The sequence below is a fragment of the Sinohyriopsis cumingii genome, chromosome 1 (assembly GCF_028554795.1).
Source record: "Sinohyriopsis cumingii isolate HCF-2022 chromosome 1, ASM2855479v2, whole genome shotgun sequence".
Lineage (NCBI taxonomy): Eukaryota > Metazoa > Mollusca > Bivalvia > Unionida > Unionidae > Sinohyriopsis > Sinohyriopsis cumingii.
In genome coordinates this window covers 99944252-99968957 of record NC_142961.1, presented here as the reverse complement: position 1 = coordinate 99968957, position 24706 = coordinate 99944252, and the positions used below count along the sequence as shown (strand labels likewise).

The window sequence follows — 24706 nt, the reverse complement described above, 5'->3', positions numbered from 1 at the left end:
AATTTGATGGAGAAAATTATAGAAAGTTTTCCTGTATTTAATTAAATTTCATGACATATGAAATTGTGGATATACAGATAGAAATCAATTTCCAAACAGCCGGGCTGTTTTTGATTTGAAAGATGTGTAATTGGATGGCCCTGCATCATCAGTAAATCTTTGTGTAATCTGATGGCCCTGCATCATCAGTAAATCCTTGTGTAATCTGATGGCCTTGCAACATCAGTAAATCCTTGTGTCCAGGCTGTTCCTGTTTGAAAGATGTGTAATCTGATGGCCTTGCATCATCAGTAAATCCTTGTGTAATCTGATGGCCTTGCAACATCAGTAAATCCTTGTGTAATCTGATGGCCATGCATCATCAGTAAATCCTTGTGTAATCTGATGGCCTTGCAACATCAGTAAATCCTTGTGTAATCTGATGGCCTTGCAACATCAGTAAATCCTTGTGTCCAGGCTGTTCCTGATTTGAAAGATGTGTAATCTGATGGCCTTGCATCATCAGTAAATCCTTGTGTAATATGATGGCCTTGCAACATCAGTTCAATCCTTGTGTAATCTGATGGCTTTGCATCATCAGTAAATCCTTCTGTAATCTGATGGCCTTGCAACATCAGTAAATCCTTGTGTCCAGGCTGTTCCTGATTTGAAAGATGTGTAATCTGATGGCCTTGCATCATCAGTAAATCCTTGTGTAATCTGATGGCCTTGCAACATCAGTTCAATCCTTGTGTAATCTGATGGCTTTGCATCATCAGTAAATCCTTCTGTAATCTGATGGCTTTGCATCATCAGTAAATATTCTGTAATCTGATGGCCTTGCATCATCAGTAAATCCTTGTGTCCAGGCTGTTCATGATTTGAAAGATGTGTAATCTGATGGCCTTGCATCATCAGTAAATCCTTGTGTAATCTGATGGCCTTGCAACATCAGTAAATCCTTGTGTAATCTGATGGCCTTGCAATATCAGTAAACCCTTGTGTAATATGATGGCCTTGGATCATCAGTAAATCCTTCTGTAATCTGATGGCCTTGCATCATCAGTTAATCCTTGTGTAATCTGATGGCCTTGCATCATCAGTAAATCCTTGCGTAATCTGATGGCCTTGCATCATCAGTAAATCCTTGTGTAATCTGATGGCTTTGCATCATCAGTAAATCCTTGTGTAATCTGATGGCCTTGCAACATCAGTAAATCCTTGTGTAATATGATGGCCTTGCAAAATCAGTAAATCCTTGTGTAATCTGATGGCCTTGCAACATCAGTAAATCCTTGTGTAATCTGATGGCCATGCATCATCAGTAAATCCTTGTGTAATATGATGGCCTTGCATCATCAGTAAATCCTTCTGTAATCTGATGGCCTTGCATCATCAGTTAATCCTTGTGTAATCTGATGGCCTTGCATCATCAGTAAATCCTTGCGTAATCTGATGGCCTTGCATCATCAGTAAATCCTTGTGTAATCTGATGGCTTTGCATCATCAGTAAATCCTTGTGTAATCTGATGGCCTTGCAACATCAGTAAATCCTTGTGTAATATGATGGCCTTGCAACATCAGTAAACCCTTGTGTAATGTGATGGCCTTGCATCATCAGTAAATCCTTGTGTAATCTGATGGCCTTGCAACATCAGTAAATCCTTGTGTAATCTGATGGCCATGCATCATCAGTAAACCCTTGTGTAATCTGATGGCTTTGCATCATCAGTAAATCCTTGTGTAATCTGATGGCCTTGCAACATCAGTAAATCCTTGTGTAATATGATGGCCTTGCATCATCAGTAAATCCTTCTGTAATCTGATGGCCTTGCATCATCAGTTAATCCTTGTGAAATCTGATGGCCTTGCATCATCAGTAAATCCTTGTATCCACTCTAACATGAAGAGCTTTGTACAGCTTCTTAATGCCTTATTAATTATGATTAATTTCAAAATAGTACTAACCCCGATTGGGGGCACCGAGTGGTCTAAAGCGCTCGCCTTTACGGATCAATGTCATCTCACCTCAGTCTGTGTGGGCACGAATCTTGGATTCTGCCAATGTGGTTATGTGAGAAAGCTTGCCATTAGCTTCTCGTGGGTCGGTGGTTCTTTCTGGGGTTTTCCTGAGCTAAAATGTTGGTCTTTTATTTGTCCTGAATTTAACATTTCTAGCAGACTATTGGCTATACCATAGTGAGGAAATGAGAGCTAATTGCCCTTTCCAGTGACATACAGAAACAACCAAACCGAGATGACCTGAATGGCTGTTGAACCTGAGACTTCATTATTACGAGTCCGACGCTCTACCAAGTAAGGTAGTAGCCCCGAGCATCCGAGTGTAAAGCGCTCTCCGTTATGGATCACTGCCATCTCACCTCTGTCTGCGTGGGTTCGAGTCTCAGATTTGGCCAATGTGGGCATGTGAGAAAACTTGCCAGTAGCTTCTCATAGGTTGGTGGTTCTTTCTGGGGGTTTCCTGGTTTCTTCCTCCACCATTAATACCATGTATAGCCTAGCGTGTGCTGAAAAATGGCATTAAACCCTACAACAACAACAAAAACAACCAACTCCCATTATGACCTTTTAGTTCTGAACACATAAAGTTCATCTCCCTTCAGTCACTACTTCATTACAAAATAAAAACTGATGTCAAACTCTTTTTTGACCAACTTTGATAGTTTTACAACTTCATAAAATTTGCTCATTTAAGCTAATGCTAACATAAATTATCAATTTTAAATAATTGCTTGATTAATTTGTGATAAAACACAACCCGATGCCAGAGCCTACTAACTGAAATAGGGCCTCAACGTAATGTAGCCACACATTAAATTACGATAATATATTTATAATGATATGATGTCAGAGCCACCAATTGTTCTATGGCCTCAATGTAATGTAGCCACACATTAAGTTAAAAGTGTAGGAAATAGACATGATAAGGAGTAATCCATCAAAGCAACACATAATAAAACATGACAGATATCCAAACCTTTTAAAATACACAAATCAGGTCTGATATTGAATCTGGTGACCAAGAGTTTCTCACTCAGTAAGTACCATCATACTACCCATGCACTCAATCTGTACTTAATGTACTTATGGAAATTGTACATGATCTAAGCACTCTGCTAAATAAAATGACTGCTCCCTTGTGCTACAAAGTTCACCCTGAATCAGTCTAAAATACGCTATCTTTAGCACCTATTAAAATTGGGAAAATTAATTTTTCCCAACAAGACAATACCAGTCTCTGAAAGTGCAATGGATGAATTACCAAATAAATAAACTGTAAAAAAAAGTTATTGACTCGTTTTTTACAATTTGCCTCTGAAGTCCAGGAAGTGAAAATGACCAAGTGGAGCTAGCAGTTTTTTTTTTAAAGATGTACTTCTGGAGTAAGGCCATCTTGTATAATCCATAACCCACATTACACTCATCAATCATACACAAAAAATAAATGAATCCGAATTGGTCATACTTATATCACCCACTCCAACATACTAAAAGGTGAAGACCCACCAGAGTGCGTTTCTTGCAATGAACCTTTCACTGTGAAGCATATTATGAGTGTTTTGACCTGCAACCTACGCGTGATCAGTATTACAATGTGCATGACATGAAGGAACTTTTTGATGCTATAAACATCACTCCTATTATAGAGTTCCTGAAAGCAGTAAATATTTACTCTAAACTCTAATTTGTATGCTATCACCTTGTGCAGTTTTATGTAATATATATATACCGTCCATTTTGTAATACCTTTTCATCATTCTTCATTAACATACACCACTTATACCCTGAATCTAGACAAAGGGGCTATTGCCCTTTCTTTACCTTGGATACAGACACAGAGAACAATTACCCACTCTGTACCATGGATGTAGACAAAGGGTAATTGCCCACTCTGTACCATGGATGTAGATAAGGGGTAGTTACCCACAACGTACCATGAATTTAGATACATGGATCGAATGAATCATTGATGTAGACACAGTGGGCTATTGCCCACTCTACCATAGACATAGATGGCAAGGAATAAAGAATCCATTATGTCTATAATGACGACTGTAGAATTTGACCTAAAAGTTCACAGTAAACAGTAACTAATTTTGATTTACATCTTTCTATGCCACAACCTCTCACACCACCAGTTCCAAAATTGATTAAAGAAAGATAGACACAGTTTTAAAAGTTATATTTTCACCAGTATATGAATGGATCATATAAAATATAGCCCTTGTGCTGTCAGTGGACGCCAGTTACTTTTCATACTTAAAACACCACAGTCTCCAGAGAAAAAACTGTTGTGTTGCTCTTAGGTAGAACATGACATTTGTACTTGCATATAAGGGCAGCACATACGCACAAGATAGATTCTTACTCTGTATTGCTGCACAAATCCATATGGCAGGACCAAGTGCTCTGGTTTGATGGAAGCAATGTCTTTTGCAGCCAGTATAACCTCAGTAGGTAACTTTGGAACATTTTAATAAAGTTATGCCCATATAGCCAAGCATGGAAGCCCAGAACTGTTTGTCTTGCAGCTTTGCACTCTGAATGATGTTCCATAGAGGCAGCTTGTCTTAACCCCAAAACACAGCAAGCTGGTTTCACAGCAGGCATGTACACTGCTGCCATCAGTGAGTAACCACATTCATAGTCAGTATTATCAGTACCAGTGAGTAGACCAGACTTCATAGTGCACAAAATCTCAGCCATTCAAGCAGTGTTCTGTCTTCACCGGTTCAGACTTGTTTCCAATCTTCCAATCACCATATTCCTCTTTGTAGCAGAGAATGATGATGAGAATGAAAACCTCTTGGCTGCCACAAGAACTTGAATTGACGCAGGAATAGCAACTACACATATATCACTCAGTCGTCTATTCATGATCATCCAATTGCCTCGAATTGGTGCCTTGTCATAAGTCTCAAGGTTCCAAGATCAAGTCAGTAGTCCTCTTTGATGTGAATCATGCTGAAGATGTGTTCAGCTCCATTTAATTAAAACTTTCTTGGTATTGCAAAGATGATGTAAACAACAAATTTGTAGGTTTCTGGGCATACTTGCTGGATGCGGCATTATCTTATCATTATAAATGGGGACTTGGAGTTTCATTGGTTTCAAACTCATTGTGCAATGTAAACCTCTCCCTCAATCATTCATGATCATAGGGATCCAAAGACATAAGCCACACTATAAGCGAGGGTGGGAGTTAATGAGAGACCTCTGAGCAAATGAAGAAGGGGATGGCTTCGATGTCTTCAATGTGTGACATAACTAATAATACAATTCTGTCAAGACATTTTTAGACAATGTGTGCCTTAAGCCTGAAAATCTCAATGCTGGCTGTTTAAGTTCACACAGACCATACCCATGCATTTGTCTTTGACGAGACCAGTATCTCAGTGTAACAAATCAGTGGCCATCTTAAAGTTCTAGGTATTTTCAGTCCTATAAATTTAGTTTACTGAAAGACTTACTACGATATCAAGTTGGCCCTAAATAAAAGCAGTATTGATATGACATTCAGCATCCATGGAAGTCGTACTAAAAATGATTTTGCTGCAACTCTTGAGTGGAAAATCACATTTATGTGGGAGTTTCACCACAGGACATCTCCTGATGTCTAGTTAGTCCTTATAAAAATGGTGCCATCTGTTATCATCTTGAGGATCTTGTCAGCGCCATATATGTTCTGATCTGATAGTCATATCACCATGTACTTTTCACTGACAGTATTCTTATAACATGTAGTTAGTCTTGAATGAAAATGGTGCCATCTGATATGATCTTGAAGATCACCTCTCGTTATAAGCAGATAGTCATGTCAGCATGTAGTTTTCACTGACAGTCTCCTTATAACATGTAGTTAGTCTTGAATGAAAACAGTGCCAGTCTCAAGAAAAATATGACATCTATAGCAGCAGTCTTAAACATTTGTTACTATTCCTCCTGATCTCTCTGTATAAACCAGACTGATATGACTTGGATGTTTGTCAGCCACGTATAACATAATTGTTTCAGAAAATGTTGTTATCCAGAGACACTTCTCTTCCATAATGTATAAAGAGGAAAAATACAATTCTGTCAAGACATTTTTAGACAAAATATCAATACAGTAAACCTGAATTTTTCATTGTCACAGCAAGAATTAGATGCTCATGAGTAATACTCTGATAAACGATATTTGTTATGGATATATCATTAACCCTGTCCAATTCCATGATTGTGCATTATTTAGAAAAAGACTGGACACTTGTTACAAATATTTGTATGGTCTTACTGTTTTTCATAGACAAATTGAACCATTATTTCACATTTATTGTCAAGGTTTCGTTGGTGAAACTAATAGTATCTTGTTTTCATTCTTGATGGAAAAGACAACGCCCCAGAAGACCTTGAGAGCAATCAAGGAACTCAGCATTTAAGTGAGGAGCCATCTACACAGCTGGAACAGGGAGATGTAAGTAGTCTATACCAGATTCATAAGGGTAGAAAATATTCCACCTGCTACAGTAGACCATATTTATACGCATAGACAACATGCCACCAACTACAGTATTGTATTTACCGTATGTTTTCGAACACCGTTTGTTTTCGGACACCGTTTTGGGGGGAAATATATTAGTTCAATGCCTTGTTAGTTTTGAACGTTGCTCTGTTATAATTGGTTCTACATTTTATGTTTTCCGACACAATATACGAAGATCTGCTGCATCGTTTTAATGTACAATTCACAGCGTGTTTGATGTTGATTTATCTGATGCAAAGTTCGCTTCATTTGGTAGCCAATTATTTATTGTGATCATGAACTTCCATGAACTAATATAATTTAAATGTTTTAATCATATGTATGTATTTATGTATGTATGTATGCAGATAGATTGATAGATAAATAAACATTGTTATATTAAGTCATACACAATAAGTAGCAATATCAAAGAATTAAAAGAAATATAATTTAATGATGTAATATATTTAAAGATATTGTTCAATATTAAGTAGCTTGTCCATAGCCATTTTTTAGGTCCTCGGGCGAAAAGCCCTCAAATTCTATATCACTATCATCGTCCATATTCTTTAATTGTTTGTCATTTCTGATCAGAGCGTTTTCACATCCGCTCAGATTGAAACTGATGCTGCACACCTTGAAAGATTTCATTATCATTGTGCGCTTTTCCTTCAATGTGTTCATGGCATTTACATCCCAGTCCAATACAGTCTGTTTGCTGCTGTCTTGATCCGTCCGTTGCTGCTTTCATTGGATGATTTTAATGCATTCGTAGCATCCCTGATGTATTCCGTCCAGCTGCGGTGGAGGTAGCTCTTGACAGGTTTATTGATGCTCACATCAAGAGGTTGCAATTTGGATGTGCAGCCTCCTGGAATTATTGCTGGCACCACATTTCCGTGCCGCAACTGTTTCTTCACGTCATCAGTGAGGCCATAACTAATAGTGATCGTTCTCTTCTGATGAATGGCAAATACATTTCTTCAATCCATCGCAGCATTAGCGTTTTATCCATCCATGCTTTATATTGAACTGCGATAAGCCACCCTTTTGGTGCCTTCAGATCTAGATGTCTCTTTCCCTTGAAAATAATCATTGGGTGTAATACATAGCCAGAACCTGCAACGGCTAAAACGACAGTAATGTGTCTCTTCTCCACTCCAGTTGTGCGAATCAGAACGCTTTTCTTTCCTTCTTTGTCCAACGTTTTCCCTGGCACGAGATCAAAGTACATCGGTGTCTCGTCCATGTTAATAATAAACTTATTGTCAAACTCGCCCTCCTCATGTCTATCCATCACAAACTTGTGGAACGAAGCAATCTTTTCTTCCAAATCCTTGGGTAGACATTGGGCAAGAGAGGTCCTGCTTCTGAGCACAAACCCATGTCTTTTCATGAAACTCTCTCCCCATGAACGACTGGCATGGAATTTGTTCTCAGGAAAGCTCCTTGACATATATACATATTCGCTCAACACTGACTGACGTTGAGTGAGCACCCACTGAGCTATCTTATAATCCTTACCTTGTCCATATGAAATGGGTCGTCCACACTTAGGCAAATGTCCATTCAAGTTCAGATCGGCAGAAAAGTTCTTTTTTATCCAGGTACTCACCGTGGATTTTGGAATCTTGAATTTTTCCGCTGTAGGTCTAATTCCCATACATTTTGCATTGTTAACAATATCCTGCTTTTGCTTTAATGTATAATGTTTATAGCGACCACGTACAGAACCGGGTGGAGCACTCTCGGGTTCAAGATAATCAGACTTGTCATCTAGAGTAGCTTTCTTCGTAGTCAGTTTTTTTTGTGATGCATCCTCAGAATCGTTAAATCGAGGTCGCTTCTGTGGACAGCCTACTGGCCTCTTTGGAGACGATTCTGGCACGAGAGTGTCCCTCCACGAAGTAGGCAGTGCCTACTCGCTTGTTCCATAGCGTATGATAAACTTGTCCATCAAAATTATTACAGTACTAACACTATTATAGTTCACAACGACAGCTATCCAGTATATAAACTTTTGATAGTGGTGGGTATTTTATTTATACTTTATATTTTTAATAGCTTGATTCGGGTAACATAAATATGATTGGTTGTCAGTGTAGACATTGTTACACACGAAACCACTTCAAACAGATATGACAGTTAGGGCTTTTATTAGAAACCATGACGCCTGCTTTATATCATTAAAGAATACATCAGAGAGTCGGTATGGATTAGTAAAATGCACTGGCATTGTGCAACAAAACAATACCCTCATCTCTGAAGCATTATATACCAAGGGTTAAACATAGTTATTGTTCTACAGGTAATAAACCTCTTTGTAGACGATAAATATTGATTGTGGGTGCTAAATGTTCGGTACATCGTGTGCTCTTTTAATGAAATCAAGATGGCTGCATTTTATTTCCGAACACACCTGTCGCAGAAATCCCGCAAGTTATATTATTAACAATTATCACCAAGACACCTTGAAATCTGACATACATCAAAACAATCTTTGAGCAGTCGATTGTTTCATCAGCAAGCTCTGCTCATTTTGAAGCTACCCTCGGCTAAGTGGGGGAAAAAAGAGAGAACCAGAACAAATAGATCACCTTTATTTTTTTTAAAATACCAACATATTGATCACGCTGACTCGTATATTGCAACTTGCTTGTTATTTTTACCCTTCCTATGCATGCATACAACACTCACCCCATATGAAGCCTCTCACCCTTGGTGTTCTAAGATTAGCCATCATACATATCTCTACTCTCGATTATGTTTCTGTCATAAATATCTTAAGAAGTATAATTCCAAAATCTTTTTATTTAGTTTGCATTAATATCTTAATTTCATAAAAATAAAGCTTGCGTGCGTTTGTAATGTAGATTTTAATGATCACTGATTAGGAGATGGTTAAATTGTGGATTGCAAGATTACTAATATGGTGGTTCTTTTGGAAAATATGCACACAATAGTGGCTCTAAAACATGTATGGCTGTGTTTTCTGGTGGATGGACATGTATCAAATAGACAAAATAGGCAAGTAATGCCTGATTCTCATTCATTTTCCTTTCCGTGGAGTTAGACAAAATACTCGTTTTACTTCATGGCAGCACATCGTCATGTGATCTAACGGTAACTTCATTACAGACTTGGGGGGGATAAATCTATCTTCACCTGTATGTTTTCGCACACCTAATTAAAGAATTTAATATGTATTAAGACGACAAAAAAGTAATTATTTATTGCAGTCAGAAAAACTACGGTAAATATGGTATATCAAATGTTTAAGTATAGGCACTATGCCACCATCTACAATCAGCGGATGTAAGTTGTCTGCCCAAAATATCAGATTCATACAACTCCACCGTATATCATCATTAGATGTAATATATATATATATATATATATATATATATATATATATATATATATATATATATTGTATATATCAGTTATTACAACACAGTCAGTATGCCACCTACTACACTCATTAGATGTAAGTAATATGCCTATAGCAGATTATTACAACAGTCAGTATGCCACCTACTACACTTATTGGATGTAAGTGATATGTATATATCAGATTTATACAACAGTCAGTATGCCACCCACTACACTCATTAGATGTAAGTGATATGTATATATCACATTATACAACAGTCAGTATGCCACCTACTACACTTATCAGATGTAAGTAATATGTATATATCAGATTATTACAACACAGTCAGTATGCCACCCACTACACTCATTAGATGTAAGCAATATGTATATATCAGAGTATTACAACACAGCCAGTATGCCACCCACTACACTCATTAGATGTAAGTAATATGTATATATCAGATTATTACAACACAGGCTGCATGCCACGTACCACACTCATTAGATATAAGTAATATGTGTATGTCACATTATACAATACAGTCAGTATGCCACCTACTACACTCATTAGATGTAAGTGATAAGTATATATCAGGTTATTTACAACAGTCAGTATGCAACCCACTACACTCATTGGATGTAAGTAATATGTATATATCAGATTTATACAACACAGTCAGTATACCACCCACTACACTCATTAGATGTACGTAATATGTATATATCAGATTATTACAACTTAGTCAGTATGCCACCCGCTACACTCATTAGATGTAAGTAATATGTATATATCAGATTTATACAACACAGTCAGTATGCCACCCACTACACTCATTAAATGTAGGTAATATGTATAGATCAGATCTATACAACACAGTCAGTATGCCACCTACTACACTTAATAGATGTAAGTAATATGTATATATCAGATTATTACAACACAGTCAGTATGCCACCCACTACACTCATTAGATGTAAGTAATATGTATATATCAGATTTATACAACACAGTCAGTATGCCACCCGCTACACTCATTAAATGTAAGTAATATGTATTTATCAGATTTATACAACACAGTGATTATGTCACCTACTAAACTTAATAGATGCAAGTAATATGTATATATCAGAGTATTAGATGTAAGTAATATGTATATATCAGATTTATACAACACAGTCAGTATGCCACCCGCTACACTCATTAAATGTAAGTAATATGTATTTATCAGATTTATACAACACAGTCATTATGCCACCTACTAAACTTAATAGATGCAAGTAATATGTATATATCAGAGTATTACAACACAGGCAGCATGCAACCCACTACACACATTAGATGTAAGTAATATGTATATATCAGATGATATGTATATATCAGCTTATTACAACTTAGTCAGTATGCCACCCTCTGCACTCATTAGATGTAAGTAATATGTATATATCAGATTATGCAACACATGCAGCATGCCACCCACTCCACTCATTAGATGTAAGTAATATTTATATATCAGATTTATATAACACAGTCAGTATGAAACCCACTACATTCATTAGATGTAAGTAATATGCATAAATCAGATGTATACAACACAGGCAGTATGCTACCCACTACACTCATTAGATGTAGGTAATATGTATAGATCAGATTGTTACAAGACAGTCAGTATGATACCCACTACAGACGTGAACTAGTATAGCTAAAAATGTGCCATGTATCAAATTTCAATATGGAATAATGTTCTTCGCTGATTCCTTTGCATTAGTTGTAGAACTCATTGTCTTCATTCAGCGTCCGGAGTCTGCTAACAAAAGATTTTAATTGCTGTTCCTTAGATAACTACTTGGAGATTGACCACCATTTTTTAAAGACATACTCATCACAGGGTCTAGTTAGTCCTAAGTAAAAATAGTGTTATGATGTTTGGTTGGTCCTAACTCACCAATATAAGTCTTTTTGTTAATCAGTTGGTCCTAACTCACCAGTAGAAGTGTTTATATTATTGGTCCTAACTCACCAATATGACTGGCATAATCGTCCTCTTGACAATCTTGCCATTACTATTTTCCCTGAACAGATCGTCATATTGATATAGGGTTTTCACCGAATGACTCATAATAATGCCAATCGTACATGCAATATGACTGTTATAATTGCCCTCTTGACAGTCTTGCCATTACTATTTTCCATCGATGGATTGTCATATTGATATAGGTTTTTGACTGAATGACTCATTATAATGCCAATCGTACATCCAATATGACTGCTATAATGACCCTCTTGACAATCTTGCCATTACTGTTTTCCCTGAATTTAGTGTCATATTGATATAGGGTTTTCACCGAATGACTCATAATGATGCCAATCGTACATCCAATATGACTGTCATAATGGCCCTTTTGACAGTCTTGCCATTACTATTTTCCCCCAACGGAGTGTCATATTGATATAGGTTTTCACTGAATGACTCATAATGATGATTACTTCATACTAAATGAGATGTTTCCAACTGACATCCAATATGTCTAGGAGTGGAGCTAATTTGAAATAGCCTTAATCCTGAAGACAAGTATGGTCTTTTCTTGAATACCTCACAATCCCTTCTGATGTTTTATATTAGTTAAGAAATCTCCATACAGTCAGTGGACAAATCACAATGATTTTCCTAGGGGCTACACTAGAATGCAATAATGTGGTTGGTACAATTCATGTTTTGACACCTTGAATAAAGCAAGCCAACACTTAGGCGTTTTACAATTGGCATGTACATGTATTTCAGACAATGTGTGTTTAGGATTAAAATAGGCACGTATTTCAGACAGTGTCCTCAGTAGGCATGCATTTCAGACATTGTGCTCGACTTTACAATACAATTGTATTGCAGACAGTGTGCTTTGTTTTACAATTGGCATTTATTTCAGCCACGGTGCTCTGTTTTACAATTGGCATATGCATATATCTTGGATGTTTATAAAGATTTAACTAAATGTCCTATTCTAATGATATTGCTAAACTAAGCATTGTATATCTAATGTGCGGTCTAAAGCAAATGTAGAGTGCTGATTCAGATGAGTAAATTGAAAAATATTCCATACAGCAATTCATCAGTGGACTACACTCAGTGCATGATGGAAAAGTAACAAGTGATTAAATTGGGGTGTACTGTCCAAAATAAACAGGGTATATGATGCTCTGATAAAAGATGAAACTAAGGCTACCCTTATTTGAAACAAACTTCAGTTATTTATACAAATATACTTCCATAGAATCCAGACAGTAGTAACATACATTAATAGTGTCTCCTTTATCCTAGTTGATAATCAAATTTACTGTAAAGTTTCATTTTCTGTTTTATAAGATGATGTACCATGATAAACATATTTCTATACATTTTGTGTGTGATTTGAATTTTTAACGTTGCTTTAACAATCTTTCAGTCATATCGCTACCGTGTCTGCATTGTTGTAGTTGATAGTGATGTGTAGCACTGGAGCATCATGCCGCAGACATGTAGCATCATGTCGCACCCAGTCACATTATCCTGACACAAGGCCGACCGGGCATAACACTAACATCTTTATGATGAGTGCCTATCGAGGCAGGTGTTAGTTCCATTTTTTATACGTCTTTGGTATGTCTTGGCCTGGGTTTGAACCTGTGACCTTTCTATACAGTAAAGACTTCAATATTAATCATAATGACATTATTATCAACATTGTAGTTTTTGTGACGTGACGTGTGGTACATGAGTGTAATTGATTTTGTCTGAATTAGAAATGGTTACCTAACTGTCAGCATATCTTATAGAACAAAGAAGAAGAGAAGCAACTGTACATAACAACAGAGAGCGGAACCTGGGTTTGAGAAGGACCAAGAAGAAGATGGTCCCGATAACTGAGATTTACCCAGGAGCATATCAGCCATCCACACTTTTGTAACTACGTGCATTGAATCTCAGATGAAGATTCTTCTCAGCCAAGTTGCCAGTACCCTATTTCAACATATACCAGGCCATCCTGGAGAAAGAAATCAACCTGACCAACAAAAATTGCTTAACAATGACCACAGTTAGTTTGCAGGAACAGATAACCAATCTGATTCTTCATTTCTGCATAGTATAATATAAAAAAAAACTGAAGTTCAGTTTCTGCTCTAGCTACAAGTTGGGGACATCCTTCAGCAGATCAACAAAGGGATACAAGTCCAGTAGCCAGCGTGGACTGAATCCGGTTCTCTAGGAATAACGTTAGCAGTTAGTCTATGGATCGGTGAAACAGAGTATAAAGACTACTTATTGATCATGTGTTCATGACATTGAATATGTTATTAGATTGTATGGCTGCCGAGTACAGTTACATAAACATAAAACCAGGCTATCAGCCTACACGAAGCCCATCAGCATCAAAAGCAATTCCCAAAAACAAAAACAGAAGTAGAAGGTACATTTTCTATAAGTATTTCTACAGTTATCTATTCTGCTACATTTCGTCATATGTCACTTCTGTATATTTATGAATAATTTAGTGCTAAAATATTCTGTTACATAGAGCTGTATATACATTTTTATCAGTGGAATAATTCCTGCAATTTTTAATTTTTGATACCCTTCATATCTGTGTGATATGCTTGTTAGATACATTACCACAATTCTTTTCTAAGAATAGTTATTCTAACATAGTAAATATTGTTAATGTTCGCAAGCGTATATCCTATTGGACCTTTTGGCTGTATATAATCATATCATAGGGAAAACAATTTCTTATATTGTCCATGCTACCTCATAGCCATTTCCAAGATAAAACCATGAAATGGTCAATGTTTTAAAAGCACATTTTATGCAGTAAATGTACAAAGCTATAATCAGTAATTTCAACACATTATTTATATCCGAAGCTGACATTAAAGACCATGTTTATTGATATTTTTAATTAATAAATACTTGTAGATCAAACAAAATTATTTATATGTTCAGATGAAAACCCATCCTAGTGATATTTCCAACTTATACATATTGTAGATCATACAAACTTACTCATTTCCGATGACCACATCAATCTCTATCATTATTAATATTTTCAATTTAATAAATATACAGTTGCAAATGAAAATCATATTTATACTTCACTTGTGTTTACCTTATCCATGTCTTGTCTGGAAGGAAAGTAAACATTAAAAAAATTAACATTCTGGCTAAATAAATAAAATGTTGCCTATAACCTGAAAAGAAAGCTAGAATTCTGGTCACATTATAAACGGTTGATAAAAACAAGACAATAAATCCCAAGTTTGGAAATATTGCAGAGAGGAAGAAAATGTAGAACAAAGAAAACGATATTGCATTACAACCTATGTACAACAGAGTTGCCTAAATCAGATAGTCGTACTGGCTTGAATCTTTTGTAAGAACAAAGATGAATCTTTTTATTCATAGCATGCGACTGCAGAAACCGGTTCTAAAATGTTCCTTACTCAACAATCATGTATATCCTTCATAGTTATGTAAATATTTTCAACGTCAAAAGTGAGATTGTAGAATTGCTCTTTAGAAAACATTATCCTGTTTTTTGTGCCTTACTAGAGACCTGCAAGTTCAGTGGAAGATAATGTGTCTATGGCAATCCAAACCAATTATGTTGTTTCCAGCAAATTGTGTACATGTTATATAGGACAATGTTAGCTATTCAAGATTTCAACAATGACTACTCCCATGATTTCCATTACTTATTATGCCTTCTGACAGTAAATTGTGTACATTTTATATAGGAAAATGTCAGCTATGCCGATTTAAACAATGACTAATCCCATGATTTCCGTTACTTATTATGCCTTCTGACAGTAAATTGTGTACAATTTATATAGGAAAATGTCAGCTATTCTGATTTAAACAATGACTAATCCCATGATTTCCGTTACTTATTATACCTTCTGACAGTAAATTGTGTACGTTTTATATAGGAAAATGTTAGCTATGCCAGATTTAAACAATGACTAATCCCATGATTTCCGTTACGTATTATGCCTTCTGACAGTAAATTGTGAACATTTTATATAGGAAAATGTTAGCTATTCAAGATTTCACCAATGACTACTCACATGATTTCCATTACTAAGTATGCCTTCTGACAGTAAATTGTGTACAATTTATATAGGAAAATGTCGCTATGCCGATTTAAACGATGACTAATCCCATGATTTCCGTTACTTATTATGCCTTCTGACAGTAAATTGTGTAACTTTTGTATAGGAAAATGTTAGCTATGCGAGATTTAAACAATGACTACTCCCATGATTTCCGTTACGTATTATGACTTCTGACAGGAAATTATGTACGTTTTATATATAGAAATATGTCAGTTATGATTTCCGTTACTTATTATGCCTTCTGACATGCAGAATGATGCAATAGTGTAACATGATCTTGTGACCACAACTTGTCTTTGTACTTGGTAGATTTCTTTGAAACTTGGAACATAATATGGTCATATCTTGGTGTTGTCTAATGATTTTTAATAGTTATGACTTACTTCTTAACCTTGCTGCTAGATTCAGTATACAACGGTCTTGAAATGACAGCTTGCTTTACATTAACTTATTGGTAAATTCATGTGATGTTTGAAGATGTGCATATGAACCAGTCATTGCGTTTCCATGATTTTTGTAATGAACTGTCATGTTTTAACTGGCAGCTGAAATCAACTAGCCTAATTGTTTTTGTTGATGGGCTTAGTAGCATAGATTAAGTTATGTCTTGTCCTTTTGAGTGGGGAGAAGGAGAGCAGGAATGCAGTTGTGATTTCTTTGCTTATTGATTATCTTGTTCAGGTTATCTCACAAACTCATTTATGTTGATATAAATAGTTGCAAGCAAGCTGTAGGGGATATACAACATTCATCCAACAACACAACAGGTTGGACACTGCACTAAAATGAATTTACATTGATACTGATGGCAGGCAGCCAGACAGAGGGGATATACAACATTGCTGAAAGAGCAGGGTGGACACTGTGTTCCACAAAAGCCTGTTTATGTTAATACCAGTGTTTGCAAATTAATTAGAGGGGAGATACAACGTTCTGCATTCATATTGGGACTGATTGCAAAACTCGGGTAAATGTTTGGGGTTGTTTTTATAGTTTTTTCATATTAAAACCCTGAAACTACACAAAATGTTACAATTTTGCAACTAATCAATCTTAAAATAAGAAGTAAACTTTGTTCATATGATTCTATCAGACTCAGAAGCTTCGGGTTGCCATGGCAGCTGTTCAGAACCTGTAGACATGAAGGCAAAGATCCATATTATCTTCATGAGAGGAATGTGGTCAGCAATCTTATGCATACAGGTTGTAGGGAAGGTCTCCTCGTTTAATCACAACCATTCACATGAAAAGGAAGGTCTTCGATTACAGAGATGATTTCCATTTGAGGTATGCATACTTTTATATTGGTTCATACATTTTTCACTCATTGCTGATGAGCCATTAAAACACATACAAATATATTTTGGCTACATTTGTCTGCATGTTGATATCCTGTGTACTTGATGATTTCAGCAGGCCTTTGTACAGTAGATTTTGATATCCTGTGTACTTGATGATTTCAGCAGGCCTTTATATAGTAGATTGTTGTTTTTGTTGTTGTAGGGTTTAACGCCATTTTTCAGCGCAAGATAGGCTATACATGGCGGCCAGTATCAGTGGTGGATGAATATCATGGAAAAAGCACAGAAAGAACCACCGACCCACGAGAAGCTACTGGCAAGCTTTCTCACGTACCCACATTAACCAAGACCGAGACCTGAATCCACACAGACAGAGGTGAGACGGCAGTGATCTGTAACAGTGAGTGATTTAGACTACACAGCCACTCTGGGCCCCTTCTACAGTAGATTTTGATATCCTGTGTACTAGATGATTTCGGCAGGCCTTTGTACAGTAGATTTTGATATTCTGAGTACTTGATAATTTTGGCAGGCCTTTGTATTTGATTATTTCTACTTTATAATAACTTGTTTCATGACTGTATTTCCAGCTAAATTCAATATCCAATTTATTCATATCTTTCCATCTTTTTCTGTTTATTTCCTATTTTCTTTCTGTCAGTATAACATTAAAATCAATGTTTATAAGTATACTTCATTGATACAGAGGAGGTTATCATGATATTTGTTTCATAAATTCAAATATGACCATTTAGCATTGAAGCTGTGAAGAAAATATGGTTTTATTTGGTTTCATCTGAGACAAGGGTGATTGGGAGTAGTATAATTTTTACTCATCCATGTATACATTTTTCTAGTACGTATTTCCAGATTTTAACATTAAAGGCATCAGAGATAAAAGGGGATGTGGCATAATAACCTTGTTTGCATATTTTCCATCAATAACAATAATGCCACTTGAGATCATAGTGTCCATTTTTCTATTATGCATTTCCATCTATAACATTAACGCCTTTTGAGATAAAGGGATCAGGAGGAGGGGTATAATTTCAACATTTCCACTTTGTAAGTCTAAAGCCATATGAGATCCTAGTTTCCATTTTTCTATTGAACATTTCCACTCTATATAACTTTAAATCCATTTCAGATAAGGGATGATAAAGCTATATACATATATATATATATATATATATATATATATATATATATATATATATATATATATATATATATATATATATATATATATATATCATGTGTAGAAGTTATGTTGGATATCACATCAGATATACAATTGATAAGGAAAACAGGTCCCTTATGTTTTTCAACACATCAAACTTAATATTCTATTTCCTTAACACAGGGTTTCAATATTAAAGTTGGTTCTCTGTATTTTGTGCTTTTCCTTCATACGTTCTATTCCAGAATGAGCTCACATTTAAGGCATTTCAAAAAGATGGATAAAGCCGAAACAAATTGAAATGCATGACACCTTCTAACAGGACCTTAAAATGTGAGAAAGTTCATATTTTGGAGTCTTTTCCTTATTGAAATGGTAACTAGTCAATAGTATTATTGATGTTGTTGTTATTAGATTTCCTTTCCATTTTATAACTTGAGGTAACTTAATAAACTTAATAAACTGATATAATATCAGTGAAAGGTGTACAAAGGTGTTGCATACCAAATAAACGTCCATATCTTCAGGGTCATGGTCACAAGTAACTAGGTTTCTGTCACATTTCCTCATCTTCTTTGTAAGCTTCAAAGATGTATGAAAAATACGTGTCTCTAATTGTGTCACATAGATATTTAGATGAAAGTTGTTCAACATACATAATGTTGATATGTCTGTCAATGATAATTAGATGAAATGTGTAAAACTTATATAAAGTCATCACGTGTGTCACATACTCGGGGTGACATCTTCAAAATCAAAGTCATGTCTGATTTTACATAATTGGTCAGCAGATGGTCTTGTCTTTTATTACAATTAATAGTTTATTTGTGCCACATCACAGTAATGGTATTGTATATAACATCAAACTTTGGTATCTCTGACCATCCATTTGCAGTTACGTCAGTTATGTTTAATGTAATGGGATAAAGAGATAAAAATGCTTAAATACAAAATTTGGTGACTGCACCTGTTAGCATGAGATGTCTGAACCGGATACAAAAAACAATGACCCGGTAATTACCACCGATTCACAGGAAGATACTGGCAAGATTTCTCACTTACCTACATTGGCAGAAGCCAATATTAGAAACACAAGCGGACAGAGTTGAGATGATAGTGATCAGTTACAGGGACCAATGTAACTCCTTTCATATTACACCTATGGACAGCCAACACCTTCTACATGCTTATTGTAGTATGAAGTGTAGTACACCAAAATGTGGTCAGTAGGACATACTTTGCAAATGTATTAAGAGAAAAATCATTTGAAGACTATGTTCATGCTTGAATTTTCATATCATTCCAAACAAACCACGAAATATATACTGAGGCTTTGTTGTTGTCTTTTTTGTTGTATGTATATATATATGGGGGGGGGCAGGTTCATGGGCAATGCTTATATGGACATGAATATTGGACCAGGGTCATATTCAATGCTAGTTTATATATTGAATATTGGACCAGATTTACCATAAAATGCTTGTATGCATACGATTATAGGGTGCAGGTTCACATTCAATGGTAGCATTAGACATGAATATTGGGTCAGGTTCACATTCAGTGATAGAAATAGACAGGAATATTGGGCCAGGTTGAGATACAGTACACCTGCTCATTGGAATAAACTAAAACTGATATGGAAATAGCTCAAAGTGTTGTTAGCATGCCACAGATGCACAACCAGTCAAGAAGAAAAGGTAAACTTCCAGTGTCAAACAAATCAATTAATGGCAATTTCTCCAAAATTATCAGACCAACGGTGTTCATATTTTACAAAAGTAAAAGGACACACTTGAATTTTTGAAGATACTTACACAGGCTAAAGAAGCAGGGGTATTTGGTAAATTTATGTTTACTAACAATTTGAATTTTGTTATGACTTTTATAGGTGTCCAGATTGACCAAGAGATCTGCTTTAATTCATCATTACGGATTTCTGCCATCTCACCTATCATCGTAGATTCAAGACTTGGGCTCGGTAAGTATGGGTACATGAGAAAGCTTGCCAGTAGCTTCCCGGTGGTCAGTGAGTCTTCTCAAGCTTTTCCCAGTTTCTACTTCTACCAGCTATACTGACCACCAAGCAAAGCCTATCTAGTGCTGAAAAATGGCATGAAACCCATATCAGCCTAACAACCGTGTCACAGAGTTCAAACACAGTGGTTAACGATGCTTTTGTCTGAATTAATTTTCTGCATTAAAACTGATGATTTTATTTACAATGGTTGCTTGAGGCTGCTAAAAGTGTACAGAGGTTAGCCGTGTAATTGGGGATTACTAAAATTAATTTTTAATATGACACTGAAGACAAATACAAGTGTACTGAGGTACGCTGTGTAATTCTGAGACTAAAAGTAATGTTTACTATGGCTAATGGAGACTATTAAAAGTGTATAGATCAAGCTGTGTGATTGGGTATTACCTTCTGGCTTTCACCAGAAGGTAATACCCAGTCACACAGCTTACATCGTATAAGGCATACAGCAATCTTGATATTAGTGCTTATTTTAAATGATATAGACATAGCACAGTTTTAAAAAAGAGAGATTTTCCTCACTTTAGTTAAGAATAAATGAAATACATCTTAAAATGTTCTTAAAGGATTTGTTTCTTTCATCTGATAATTGTGGCAAATTTGTATGGATAGTGTTGATATTTTATGTTCACATGTTGAATACTTGTTGTTTTATGCTGTGCCAGATGGAGTTGTTCTAACATTAAACAACAAATACAACAACAACAACAACATATATATAACACATGCAACCCATATAGCAACGTATGGTCTCTCCCTAAAGTATTCACCCAAACGAAAATCTTATAGAAATTGCTTTTTAATAGCAGAGTCACTGGAGACGAATCGTTAGAGTGCTTTTCTGCCTTTCTTACAACATTGTTTAATAAGAAGCAAACCAATGTTTTAAAACATTTGGATTAGTATTTTAATGCTTAAATATATATATATATATATATATAACAATATTTGTATGTTTGTGGTAACCAATGACATTGATTGAAATGTCGCTCTTTCATTTTTTTTACAGGACGAAGCATGACCAAGTCGCATGTGAACAATCTGGTCCATGACGACAGACATATGTGAAATATCTGATACATGATGACATATATATGACGTGAAATATCTTATACATGATGACACAGATATAATAGCTTTTATACAGTGTAGCCCAACTTAAAATGTTTGAGCACAGACACAATGCAAAATAGGCATGTAATACAGTGTAGCCCAACTTAAAAGTGTTTGAGCACAAAGACAATGCAAAATAGGCATGTAATACAGTGTAGCCCAACTTAAAGCGTTTGAGCACAAAGACAATGCAAAATAGACATGTAATTTGTAAAGAAAGTAATATATATTAAGAGCAAAATGATTCTTTGCATTTTGTGTGTAGCTATTTTTATATATAATATTCAGCTTGTAGAGACATTATATTTGTGCGTACCTATTTTTATATATAATTTTCAGTTTGTAGGGACAACATATTTTTATGTAGCTATTTGTGTATATAATATTCAGTTTAAAGAGACATTATATTCGTGTGTAACTATATTTGCTTCTGATTAATACATTATTATTTTCATTTTTATTTGCTAAATAATATCACGTTTGTGCATCCTGAAATTGAAACAAATCAACATTGATTTGTAAAGATGCAATAGTATCCCTCCCATATATCAGTTAAATTTCTTTTCTTGAAAGGAATATATGACAAGCATGAGATGTAAGAAGATTATAATGTTTGCTGTGTTATTTTGTCTTCGTGGAGATAAAGGTACATCTCAGAAACTGATTTGTAGGGTTGACTGTCAGTTTCTGTTTGTCTGTGGAGGTGAACAAACCTAATTTACATCACATTGCATTGTAAATGTTCAGTGCTATATAAGATATTTAATTGTGAACAGTCTCTAACCTTGAAATTAAAATTACCCGTAATATATATATATGTATATATATATATATATATATATATATATATATATATATATATATATATATATATATATATATATATATATAGAGAGAGAGAGAGAGAGAGAGAGAGAGAGAGAGAGGTTAGTGTTATGACTGGTTGGCCTGGTGTCAGGTTAATGTGATTGGGTAGGACATCATTCTACATGTCTGCGGCATAATGTCCCAGTGCTAAGACATGACTATAAACTGCCACACTGCATACATCGTAGCGATATGACTAAAACATTGTTAAAACTACGTTAAAAATCCAAATCACCCCATATATATATATATATATATATATATATATATATATATATATATATATATATATATGTATGTATGTATGTATATATATATGTATGTATATATATATGTATATATATGTATATATATATATATATATATATATATATATATATATATATATATATATATATATATATCTGTGTGTGTGTGTGTGTGTAAAAGATCCGGTTGTCACTCACATCGGCAATGGTGTTTTTGTGAATTGCGCAACATATGGTTTATCTGTCATGTACTTAATTTTAATATTGGTTACCAACAAAGGTGTGGAGAGCAAATGTTTGAAGCTGAAGATAGTTTGAAATTGCCGTTATTGACAAAGCCAGCTAAAATGCTATTTAATTATTCTTAAGATAATATTTCCATTAGCAACCAGAGTGCTGATATCTATGTCAAGAAATATATTAGAATATAAAACTGATGTCAGCATAATGACAAACACATCCTCATCCTAAATATGGCAGAGCTGAAACTGTTGGTCCATCCTTTATCAAAAATGCAACATATTCTAATTCAATTGGAAAAAAAATTACCGTAGCGGGAAACTAATGAATAAATTAAATGATATTTGCATTTAGTGTTATACTTTACTATAAATTACATGATATTTGCATTTGGTGTTATACTTTATTATAAATTAGATGATATTTGCATTTGGTGTTATACTTTATTATAAATTAGATGATATTTGCATTTGGTGTTATACTTTATTATAAATTAGATGATATTTGCATTTGGTGTTATACTTTATTATAAATTAGATGATATTTACATTTAGTGTTATACTTTATTATAAATTAGATGATATTTGCATTTGGTGTTATACTTTATTATACAAACACAATGATTTAATGTTATGCTGATACATACAGATCACATGAAATGTATTCAGTGTTATAATGTAATGTTCATAACACATTAAATGCATCGAGTCCTATATTGCAATATGCATGATATTATGATATGTATTTAGTGCTGTACTGCATTATACAGAACATATGTATGTGCATTAAGTATTATATTTTAATATACAAAATATATGATACCCATGTTATAGCTGATATAACACATTGAAACTTTTTTTATATACAACACTGGTAGTGTTATAACACCCTATAACTATGATGACCCTAATTTTTCAAAATCAATCGGGTAAATTACTCACATTTTCCAATTCATAGATGTACTCCCTGCATTTACAGTATCGTGTACCTAGTATAGATACATGAACATTAGGAAAAATCTTACACATATATCTAATTCATATAAATATTCAATGTAAACCATATTAGTGTCATAATGAAATTTAATGCCAGAGGAAGCTGTGTACAGGTACTGTAATATCTGTATCTGAGAACAGTATAAATGGCATCAACTGAGATTAAATGACTCAACATTTGTGTTACGCATGACGATGGGAAATATTGGCATCCATTTATAACACTATACCATATAAGAGGCAGTATTACAAGACTGCTGTCCATTGATGCAGTAGGGTGACAGTAGTACAAAATGGAAACCCCATTGATGTTGCAAGATAGCATTATTTCAAGATGGAAATCCTACTAATGCAATAATATGACCGCATTAGAAGATGGCTACCCCACTGATGTAGTATTATTGACAAATACATAAAACATTTGGTAACTTACACTATTATATTTTTCATTTGTTTCAAACATGTTTGGTAAAAATAACTTACTCCAATGTAACAAAATTATTGATGCGAGTAAAATAATGGTGCATACTTATGTGTATATGTGCAGCATGCTTTATCTATTTATGCAAATTGCATGTCTGATGTAATTTAAAGTATAATAGTATGCATTTCTTGGTAATGTAACTTTCATTAGGTATATTCCATAATATTTTATGTAATTGTATATGAAATATTTTTTGGTTAATTTTACTTGATGTATATATATTT

At 34.8% G+C, this 24706-nt stretch overlaps 1 protein-coding gene across 1 annotated transcript in view; it reads left to right on the top strand.

The window, feature by feature from the left end:
• LOC149807437 (toll-like receptor 2) overlaps window positions 1–14874 on the top strand; it is a 35118-nt gene extending 20244 nt beyond the window's left edge. Inside the window, exons 4-5 of the mRNA XM_089938628.1 lie at window positions 6372–6454; window positions 13686–14874. Coding sequence (XP_089794754.1) covers window positions 6372–6454; window positions 13686–13742 — 140 coding nt within the window. The 3' untranslated portion in view covers window positions 13743–14874. The remainder of the gene's footprint in view (window positions 1–6371; window positions 6455–13685) is intronic.
• The last annotated feature ends 9832 nt before the right edge of the window (window positions 14875–24706 follow it).